The 11325-nt window shown below is 47.2% G+C and overlaps 1 protein-coding gene across 3 annotated transcripts; it reads left to right on the top strand.

The window, feature by feature from the left end:
• The first annotated feature begins 537 nt into the window (after positions 1-537).
• Positions 538-10456, top strand: LOC110475719 (potassium voltage-gated channel subfamily A member 1). 3 transcript variants are annotated; one of them, XM_077783206.1, is made up of 3 exons: positions 538-881; positions 1118-1178; positions 2230-10456. In XM_077783206.1, exon 3 carries the CDS (start codon positions 2400-2402, stop codon positions 3873-3875), a length of 1476 nt encoding a protein of 491 aa, XP_077639332.1. In that variant the 5' UTR covers positions 538-881; positions 1118-1178; positions 2230-2399; the 3' UTR covers positions 3876-10456. The 3 variants fall into 3 exon arrangements, with proteins under 3 accessions (XP_077639332.1, XP_077639333.1, XP_021395736.1); XM_077783207.1 differs by having other exon boundaries at positions 538-1178; positions 2230-3275; positions 6022-10456; XM_021540061.3 differs by lacking the exon at positions 538-881 and having other exon boundaries at positions 1057-1178; positions 1953-10456.
• The last annotated feature ends 869 nt before the right edge of the window (positions 10457-11325 follow it).

The raw sequence follows: 11325 nt of genomic DNA, 5'->3' as shown, positions 1-11325 counted from the left end.
CCTCCCAATTCCAGCCACTCCGCTCGGGATTTTTAGCCTCCACCAGCGTGTCGGGAGGTTCCGGTTGTGCAGCCTCCTTCGGTACCGAGGCGGGCCGGGGCCAGGGGGATCGGGAGCCGCAGCCAGGCTCCGTGCGGGATGCGCTCTGTGCGGGATGCTCGGCCCCGCTCCGTGCGGGATGTGCGGCCCCGCTCCGTGCGGGATGTGCTCCGTGAGGGATGCTCGGACCCGCTCCGTATGGGATGTGCTCCGTGCGGGATGCCCGGCCCCGCTCCGTGCGGGATGCTCGGCCCCGTTCCGCCGCAGGTGCTGCGGGGGGACCGAGCGCTGTCCCGCCGTCCCTGGGCGCGTCGGGAAGCGGCTGCTCAGCGCACCTGAGCGGGCTGCCCGTGGCTCCCGTGCCGGGATGCTGCCGGCTCCATCCCGCAGCCCCATCCCGGAGCCGCCCGCATTGCGTCGGGGGCGCGGCGCGCAGCGTGCGGGGGCGGCCGGCCCGGGGGCAGCGCGCATCCCTCCCTCCTCCACCGGCCCCGGCCCCCGGCTCCCCCGCCCTCCCGGTCCCCGAGCTGCACCAAACAGCTCTCAGGTTTCTGCTGATGCTGCAGCGTCAAGAAATGGCTGGAGTTTGCTCCTCGCTCTTATGCGTTCAGCAGCCCTGTCCAGCTCCTGCCTCCTCCTGCCTCCGCCGCTGCTGCTGCCGGGACGAGCCAAGCCCGACTCCGGGGATGCGGCTGCAGGGCTGCGGCGCTCTGACATCTCCGCCGCCGCCGCTAACCAGCGCCCGGCTCCTTTTCCAGCTGTCCTAAGGGAGGAGAGCTGGACAGCCAGCAGCTATCTAAGACTCCTTGATTTTACTGACTAACTCAAGCCTTTTGGAAAAGGTACTTTGCGCTCTTTTCCACTCCACCCCCCACTGCGGTTCTCGGCAGAAACTAATTAAGCCCACTCGCCCTTGGTGCAGCCTAAGACAGTGTATGAATATTTCAGTGTCTCGCAGGCAGCCCTGTAAAGCGATCGCTGCGTTATAAAGAGGGGCGCAAGAGGAGGAGGGTTAAGTTTGCCACTGCGGTTTTTGTTTTGTTTTGGTTTTGTTTTTTTTTTTGGATGCTGCTGCAAGGCGACTTGACGCATTCCGGCACTGGCTCCTACTCCTAAGCGGCGCGTCTCACCCGGAGCAGGTAAGGAAAAGCCCCTTCTCCCTGCCGATGTTCCACTCAATTTTGGACGCTTTGGGTCTGGGATGTCGACCTCCCTCCCCTTGTCTCTCTCTCAGTTACCTTTAGCTGCTGCAAAGCAGGAGAGGAGATGCTTTGCTCTCCCCCTCCTAATCTCCCCCCCCCCCTCCTCCTCCTCCACCGCCACCCGGTTGGTGTGATGAAGTTGTCAGTGCTCAGCTAAGTCTCCAGAGCGGGGAGCGCGGTGCTCGGGAGGCTCCTTGCAGGAGCTGACCCCGCTGAAGTTTCCTGGGAAACCCTCCCGATGAGTTCGGGGCACCTTCCTGCCTTGGAGGCCTTGGTGCATGTCCGGGGATGTGTAGGAACGCGTAGAACTCCGCATGTGCTGCCGTAGTGAGCAGAACGGGATGTTCCTGCTGGTGTGAAAGCCAATCCATTGCGCCTGAGTGTGTGTGTGTATGTGGAGGGGCTCGGGGGCTGGTTTATTCTGTTTCTCTCCTCCCTGGCAGCCCCCATTCTGCAAGTGAGGTTTAAGCCTTCGAAGCAGAGTGTTTCCATCCCTCCCTCCCTCCCTCCCAAGCGCAAAAGAGGAGAGGACCAGGGCAGTGGTGGTGGTGGTGGGAGTCGGGAAGGAAGAGGCAGGTGATGGAAAATTTGCTGAGTTGGCATTGCAAGGACTCGCCTCCCAGCCAGCCCGTGATTTATATATTTATTTCTATATTTATTTATTTATTTTATGTGTATGTGTGTGTGCGTGTGCATGTGTGTGTGTGGTAGCTTCGTGGCAGCAGCTGCGGCGATGGTCGAGCCAGCGAGAAAAGTGGACGGATCGAGTTAAAGGCTAAAGGAGACGGCTGGGGAGGGGAACCCCAGCCTGGGGGTGCACTCCATAGACCTTCAGCCTCCCGGTGTGGGGGACAGGACCCCTCACCTTACCTGCCCTCTGCCCCCCCTAAAGGTACTTCTTCCCTCTTTCTTCACCCTTCCATCGTCCCTGATGCCTCTCCCTTCATCCCGCCTCTCATTTCCCCTTTTGGGTATTTCCATCCCTTAGGCTCCACTTCCACCCCTTCCTCAAGCTCCCCATCCCACCTTGACCCCCTCACCCTTGCATCGCCCTGGGTCTCCCTGTGCTCCTCCATCCTCCTCCTCCTCCTCCTCCTCCTCCTCCTCCCTTTCCCTCACTTCTCCCCTGCCCCTTGGTCCCCTTTCCTCTGTGCCACCATGACCGTGATGGCTGGAGAGAACATGGACGAGACTTCTGCGCTACCTGGCCACCCCCAGGATAGCTACCAGCCCGCTGCCCACGACGACCACGAGTGCTGTGAGCGCGTGGTGATAAACATTGCGGGGCTGCGCTTCGAGACGCAGCTCAAGACTTTAGCCCAGTTCCCCAACACGCTGCTGGGCAACCCCAAGAAGCGCATGCGCTACTTCGACCCGCTCCGCAACGAGTACTTCTTCGACCGCAACCGGCCCAGCTTCGACGCCATCCTCTACTACTACCAGTCCGGGGGGAGGCTGCGCCGGCCCGTCAATGTCCCCCTGGACATGTTCTCTGAGGAGATCAAATTTTATGAGCTGGGCGAGGAGGCCATGGAGAAGTTCCGGGAAGATGAAGGATTCATTAAAGATGAGGAGAGACCCTTGCCGGAGGGGGAGTACCAGCGCCAAGTGTGGCTCCTCTTTGAGTACCCAGAGAGCTCTGGGCCGGCAAGGGTTATTGCCATAGTCTCTGTCATGGTGATCCTCATCTCCATCGTGATTTTCTGCCTAGAGACATTACCTGAGCTGAAGGAGGACAAGGAGTACACAGTGCACCGCACTGACAACACCACCCAGGTCTACAAATCTAACATCTTCACAGACCCCTTCTTTGTTGTGGAGACCCTGTGCATCATCTGGTTCTCCTTTGAGCTGGTGGTGCGCTTCTTCGCTTGCCCTAGCAAGACTGATTTTTTCAAGAACATAATGAACTTCATTGACATTGTGGCCATCATCCCTTACTTCATCACCCTGGGCACCGAGATGGCCGAGCGGGAGGGGACTCAGAAAGGAGAGCAGGCCACTTCCTTGGCCATCCTGAGAGTCATCAGACTGGTAAGAGTCTTTCGAATCTTCAAACTCTCCCGACACTCTAAGGGCCTCCAGATTTTGGGACAGACCCTCAAAGCAAGTATGAGAGAGCTAGGTTTACTAATCTTCTTCCTCTTCATTGGGGTGATTTTGTTCTCTAGTGCGGTATATTTTGCTGAGGCTGAAGAACCTGAGTCTCATTTCACAAGTATCCCTGATGCTTTCTGGTGGGCGGTGGTATCCATGACCACTGTGGGCTATGGTGACATGTACCCTGTGACAATTGGAGGCAAAATCGTAGGCTCCTTGTGTGCCATCGCTGGTGTGCTGACAATTGCCCTGCCTGTACCTGTCATCGTGTCCAACTTCAACTACTTCTACCACCGAGAAACAGAAGGGGAAGAACAGGCTCAGTTACTTCACGTTAGCTCCCCTAATTTAGCATCTGACAGTGATCTCAGTCGCCGCAGCTCCTCCACAATCAGCAAATCTGAGTACATGGAAATCGAAGAGGATATGAATAATAGCATAGACAATTTTAGAGAGGCTAATCTCAGAACTGGCAACTGCACTGTAGCCAACCAAAACTGCGTTAATAAAAGCAAGCTGCTGACTGATGTGTAAACAAACAAACAGAAAAACCCAAAACAAAATCCCCACTCGCAGCTTGAAGACTTTAGTGACACAATCACACTTTGTAGATGCTTTACTGATAGTCTTTGAATGCTTTATTTACCTCGTAAATGCATTGTTGCATTGCAAATCTTTGCTCTGCGATAAAGAAGCTTCCAGGATCCATGAAAGATAAAATTTTGTTTATTTTCAAAAACCATTTTCCATCTGGCAAATGATAACCATTTGAACTAGTTTAGTTTTAAGCCGTTATGATGCTAGACCTAAACTTTTCCTCTCCTAGCTCCTCTTTTTTCTTTTTTTCTTTTTTTTTTTTTCTTTTTTTTTTTTTTTTTTTTGATAAAGCTATCTTAAACAAAGCAAGACAGTTTTTACAGCTATTAAGCATATGCATGGATTCCAGTATAAATATTCTGCAAAACTACACAGTTGCAAGAAATTGCATCAGACAATAATAGTAAAAAAATATCAGCCAAAACCTGCGGCAAGCATTTGCCACAGGGTTTATGAAGGAGTGCAAATTTTCCTTCCGCCCCCTCTGTGAAAGATTCCATCCTTCCAACCTACAGATCCACACAGCACCTTATTAAAAACCCTACTTAAGCCTGGTCTCTTTTGCTGTTCGTAGAAGAAATATCCTAAAAGGAAAATAACAGACAGAACTGAAGACAAAACATCTGCAATGCTGCTAAGTTCTCTCACATGCAGATGATAGAAACACACTTTTCTCCCCCTCCCCGTTTGGAACTGGATACAAAACTTTAAGCCCCTCTGTTGCAAGATAGCACAATGGAGTTTAATATAAGCATGTTTGAATTTGATACTATTTATTTTATGATCGCATGCTTGAAACGTTACCTCAGACAATAGCGGATAAGATTTCGTTTGAACTGAATCTTCTAAAAATAAGTCCTTTCTCCTCTCTTTTTTAGTTTCTTTTCTGTTTCTTTTTGATTTGCATTCACCAGAAGTGCACTCCTTAATTTATTAAATCGTTGACTAGTAATTTAAAGTACTGTATTTAAGTGCGTATGTTAGTCATATGGGAACAATAACTTTTGGAGATCAAAGCATGTTCAAATATTCAGCATTATGGCCTATTTGATTAAAGTGTAACTTGAATTAATTAGTGCATGAATTCAATGATAATAATAATAATAATAATAATGATGATAATAACAACAATAATGATAACAATAAAAACAACAAAAAAATGCGCTTGATAGACTGAGGGCCTGAATGAACTGATTAGAGAAACCTGATTATTTTCCTGCATTGCTCAGGAAAATGTGTTGGCTTTTGTCCAGGCTTTGTCAGAAAGGAACATATCCCATCCCTTAAAGGGAAAGCTATATGGAAAATTAAGAAGTCAAGTTATGTATAGCAACACCTAAAAACCTAGTATCCTCTATAGATGAAAGGTGCAGATGCATGCTTTTTGGTGCATTTTCAGAATGTAAATGAAACTTATCTATTATATGCATCCGAATTGCAGCAGCTGGTTTCTTTTGCAGTCATCAGTTGAGACTTTTTTGTATCCCCCCCAAAAAAACTCACTGAAGACACCCAGCAGATTGACTGAGAGAGTTGCGCAGTGCCTTTATCTTACACCCTCCAAATCTGCTGAAAAGTGCCTCCAGGAACTGAGTGGATCAGAGACACCGAGGAAAGGGACAAGGAGTCAGTCTGGTGTGTCAGGAGCGTCCTGTGCTGTCTGCTGGCACAGCATGGAAAGGTTTAGGGATAGAAAGGTCAAGTGGGAGTGAGAGTGATGCAGAAGAGGTGGGCAGAGACCCCCAGTGCCCGTGGAATACTTTCTTTCCCCAGCCAGTCTGATGCTGCAGGGCTCTGCATTGGCTTCTGCCAAATAACTCCTAGTTGTGTACATTCGAGGCTTCAGGTTTCCCCAGGTTTAAAGGCATTACTGCCATCACTGTATCTGCCCATCCTTTCCCTGAGGTGGCTCTTTGGCAGCTTGTCCCTGCAGGGCAGGGTGCAGGAGGAGCAGGAGCCCAAGCATCGTCCAGTCAGGCAACCAGAGGAGGCCTGTGCTCTTCTTTCCCATAGGTTCCCCAGCAGGTGGATGGGAAAGGCTTTGCAGGGCTCTCTCATCCCTGTCTGCTCTATCCTTTTTCAGATCTTAGATCCCACCACAGCCTTTGAGCCGTGTTCTTCCTCCTGGTCCCTGATCTTACTGTACTTCCATAGTTTCCTGGTGAGGGAAGCAATGCTAGGAGAAGGTCTCTTCTGCAACATGCCAGCCTTGACTGCTAGTCCCTGGAAGATGATGACCTTTGATCTGAATGAACGTAGGCACTAATCTCAATTTTTCAAATGGATAAAGTTGAGGATCTTCATTCTGCACTTAGCATGTGGCCAACTGCTGTTGAACACATCTCCTTCCACACTGTACAGATCCTTTCCTCCCCTATCTTTCTGATACATGTATATATGTGTATAAATATATATATATATATATATGTATGTCTGCTCCTGTGTGTGTCACATACGTATGCAGGCACATGTATATATAAAATAAAATCAAAGCACTTAGAGTTAACAACCAACCCTAACTCTGCAGTTACGCACAAGCTTGACCTGTTAGGTTTCCAGAAAGACTTGACTTTATTTCTCACTGTGTGACTTCTGTGAATCGTAGCGATGAGAAAGATCAAGAACTGAGGGAGCTCCAATTCCTGCAAGAAGTGCAAAGCATCAGATAAAACAGGGCATTACATCCTCTAGGTAGATGTTGTAAAGCTTCTTTCCTGTCCCCTGCTCACGCCCTTGCCCTTTGTACACCTCTCTCCCCATTAAATTCCAGTGGTCCTGATTTCCCAAACTCTTGAATCATAGGATATGACTTCTGATGTCAAAATGGACATGAATGCTGCACTCAGCTTGTAAAACCACCATCTGACTAAACTCTAAACACTAAACAGCAATAATCAATTCAGTGCTAGGGGACCGATGGTCAGAAGGATGCATTTGGGAGATGAGGCCTCACTTGGGTACCTTCTGCCCCAGTTGGGTGTGCACACCTTAATTTAATGTGCAGAGTGATGATCATTCTGCTTATGCACAGAGAAAAGTGCTGCATGCAGCAATTATTCCTCAAGAGACCGGGATGGATCATAAGAACTCATGGTTTGGGGAGCCTGAATGTTGCTTTGTCCATTTATAGCTCATTGCAAAGGATCTCAACCCATATGGAGTACAGGAATTAACCTCATGTAGCATAGGCATGTGTTTTTGACAAGTTTGACACACACACAAAAAAAAATAAACAACAAAAGCAAGGTTCTTAGTCCCTTTACACAGGAGTGCTGAAATGTCTTTGTGGGCCTGAAGGTGCACTTAACAAACTGCCTGTTCTTATCAGCAAGCATCCTTTTTTATTTCTTTATTTCTTTCTTTTCTTTTTATATATATATTTTTTTTCTTTTGGCCCTTATGTTTCCTTTTGCCTCATGTGGACTCTAAGGGGTTTTCTGTGTAACTGGAAGAGGACTGGAAATGAGCTGATGGCCAGTGTAGTGCTTCTCTGAAAGAGTCAAGAGAATTCCTTTGGTAGGGACCCCCTGGTTATGCTGGACAGGGAACCCAGTGGATATGACAGTTTTTAGTTTGGTGAGGGGAAGAAAGCTTTCTAGCAGAAGGAGCCATTCCCCACGCCCTCACCACCAACCCCCACTTCTCCGTGCCTCTCTGTGCTTCTTGCCTGGTTCTGTGCAGCTTTTCCTACATCCATTCAGGGAAAGGGGTGAGGGAATTTACCTGGCAAGGGCAAGGCAGCAGTGCACTGCAGTGCAGAGGCAGGAATCCCATAGAGTGGTATCCTTGCCAGAGTTCTCCATCTGGTTCTGCCATACTTAGCTCCAGAGCACTAGGGAGAGGCAGAGCAGCAAGGGTGAGAGTGAAAATTAAGGACTCTCTGCCCTGTTCCTCCACACAACCGAGGGCTCGCTGCAAGACTGCAGAAAGCTCAAACCCTTTGTGTGGCAGCTCCAGCACTGGCCATGAACTGGATTTAGTCACCTTCTTGAGGAAATTGGGGTGCAGTTAGCCAGGCTGTGAGTTCACAGCATCCTAGCAAACCCCTGCAGGTTCCCTGCATGGGGTGTCCTAAGCCTCATCTCCACCGAGGACTTCAAGAAAGCTAATCCAAATTAATGAAAGGTGTGCATTTAAAGTAGATTTGTTAAACTGCCTTAAAGCCCAGCATGGACATTCTGTTGCAGCATTAAAGCAACCTTAATCTGATTTGGAGTCATTCTTTTTGGAAGGGAAGTAACCTGAATTGAATTAAGGCTGCTTTAATGCCGAACACAATGGGGCTTAATGCAGTTTACCTCATCTGCCTCACAAGCCCATTCAGAAGAGAAGCCTGTAGTAATCATTAGAGGACTGGAAGTGACCCCATTGTGCAGGGGGTGCCCACGTGCACCAAAACTCTTGGTGCATGAGTGCTGCAGATTCACAGCCTGGCTTACTGAGGGGAAAACTAATACTTGATCCTGGTGTCAGTTCTGGTGAGTCCCTCCCTTTGTTCCTGGTTTACACTTTTGTGAGGATAATCCACCCTGCTGCCTTTGGGGAAGCCGAAAACCATTGCAGCTCAAGGAAATTAATTTCCACTTCACAAAACTGCACAGGTGCTGCTGGCCTGATGTGCTGATAGTCACATGGGCAAGCACTTGTGAGACAGAACCAAGCACTGGGGACAGGACAAAATTCAACCAAAGTCCTCTTGTTTGCAGCAGTGGTTTTTGCCCAGGCAGAAATTTCAGAGATCAGACCCTTCTTAGCAAACCAGCTGTGTGTCATTCCTTGCAGGCTGCAGCTGCCCAAACTGGCAACTTGTATTGACAGGGTTTTTTCTATACCAAGGGACAATTGTTTTCATTAGGCAGAAGGACAGGAAGTTAGTTTCTACTGTGAGAGAGCTGCAGCTCAAGTCTAACCTCAAAACCTGCTGATTTAAGGAGCTGAGGGCGAGTTTCGCTTTTCCACAGTCCACACTTGAACAGTGCAGTTTCTTATATGTGCATTTATTAAACAAAACACAACCAACACTAGGTCAGGAACATCTGAAATTTATTAGAAAAAAGGTGGAAAGTTGTATTTTAGAACAAAATCTTCTGCAATACACAGAGACAATGTATTCCTTTCCAAATACTACCTTGACAACTATTGCTTGAGGGGTGCCATTCTGGATTAATCTTTTCCCCTAACCTGAAGAAGAGGGAGGTACTGCAGCTTTTCCAGGAATGGTCTGATCCTGTAGGCTTCCAGCAGCCTGATGCCAGTGATCCTCAGATTAATTTCAGACTCCCAGGGATGCAGAGTCAGCTCCAAGGTGTGATTTAGCCTGGGAAGCCACAGAGAACTGGAAAGCTGTCCTTGCAATTGCACAGCAGGGCAGGCTTGTCCCAGACCTGCCTCCTGCAAGTCTGGAACAGGCTCCTTTTCTGAGATGCTTTAACCAGGGACCTACACTTCAGTTTTGGTTGGACTTAATTCAGGCTGAGTTTCTTTTTTCTGTTTTCTGTTGTTCTGGCTTTACTTAATCAGGTGTAGGGAATTTCTTTTTCCTGAAATGCTTATCAAGTATTCTTAAAGGTGTCAGTATTTGTATCTAAAAAAAAAAAATAATAAAAAAAAATAAACTTCAGGGTGTTCTACAGTTTCACTCAGTACAGGTGAACTTGCCACTGGTGAGGTCAACCATTTATGCTGTCAAGGCATAGCATGCTTTGATATTTTCAAAGGAAATAAAATGAAACTGAGGTCTTAACTGAAATTTGTCTCAAGGTTTCTGTTAATATCTGTGTAATTCTGTATATTTCACCTGTTCACAGGCTCTAGCAAATGTCACTACAAGTTATATATTAAAAAAATCATCTTCCATTTCTAGTTTCTATAATAAAAAGATGACGCTGCATTCAGTTCCTTTAGGTGCATCAGTCTTTGATCCATGTTATTGTTTCAGTGATATTTCTATAATGTAATTGGGATCAAATGTATATTTTACTTTTGTACAAAAGTAAAAATGATATTTTTATGACTAAATTCAGCAAACCCTTCCCTATTACCTGCTATGATGAAATATTTTTTTTCCTTTCCTTTACATGTAAAACATTGGGTTTTTTGCAGTATGTCAGTTTGAAATGAATAAATAACAGCTGTCAATAGAACTGTAAATGGCCTCTCAGACATACCTCTGACTTTAAAGATCAAATATTGCCGATGTGAAATATATAAACTGAATAGTCTCCATATGAAAGTGCACCATCAGGGCAACAAACCATTTAAGCTGACACAGCTGTACTTATTTCCACCATTTACCAATCGCTTATACTTTGGGTCAAGTATGTACTTCATTGTCACATTACAGCTCATTTTACTTCCAAATAGTGAAATTGTTTGACCTACCATTTTTAGAACATCTGATGTTATGAGTTCTTGAACTATTTGAAATGTATAGTTTTTCATCTATGCAGTTTTACCTGCTTCTGTACTCGTTCATCTGTTCATATTTGGCATCAATTAAAGATAATTTTTAAGGATCTTACCCAGGTTTATTCTGTCTGGTTATTTTCTGGAGTCTGGTTTCTCTTCTGTCACTATTGGCCAGTTCTGTCTGAAATGAATGGTTGCTTTATTGATGGTTTTCCTACTAAGAAATGACAATGTAGTGAGTGGGAAATGTGGCCGTGGGCTTTGAGAGGCTTGTAATTGTCAACTCAAGCTTTACAGGGCAATTAACCCAAAGGTTTGGCTTCTGCAGGCTTTGGACCTAGCCCTGATTAATGTTCTGGGGCCAAACTGTGCTGCCCTCACTTCTGAGACATCACTCAGTCCCATCAAAGCTCCAAATCAGGTTAAACCTACTGGCCATGAGCAGTGACTGCACCCTCTGAAGGTTTTTGGGTATTAATTAACATTATCACCTGAGTGCAGATCGTAACCAGGTTTCAAACCACTGTGTGACCGAGCATGGGCTTTGGGTTGGGTTGGATGTCAGCAAATCCAAGTGAGTTGATGTTGTTTTCTGTGGAAAATTGCTTTATCAAGGCACGTTTCATGCGGAGCGCTCCGGGAGAGCCACATGTGCTGTGTCCCAGTGTTGTGTTGCTCACAAAGGAGGCAATGACAGAAATGCTGGTTATTTTGTGCCAAAACTGTTGTGTGTTGGGAGTCCGTGTAGAGACGTAGAGGTTTTTCAGGAGATAGGGGCAGTTTCCAACAGCGGGCTGCACACAAAGCGCTGATCACACATTGATGAAATGAGGTAAAAACATCCTGGCCTTACATGAGGCAGAACATTTTGTGTGGACTGTCCTGTGATTTTATTGCCTGGCTTGTTTTGCCTTCTTGGTCGAGAAAAGCTTTTGTCAGTGAAACCCTCGTTCATCGATAGCTTTGAGTCAGTTGGTTG

The sequence above is a fragment of the Lonchura striata genome, chromosome 5 (assembly GCF_046129695.1).
Source record: "Lonchura striata isolate bLonStr1 chromosome 5, bLonStr1.mat, whole genome shotgun sequence".
Lineage (NCBI taxonomy): Eukaryota > Metazoa > Chordata > Aves > Passeriformes > Estrildidae > Lonchura > Lonchura striata.
Note: the sequence above shows the minus strand (reverse complement) of the source record. Positions and strands in the feature narration are given on the sequence as shown.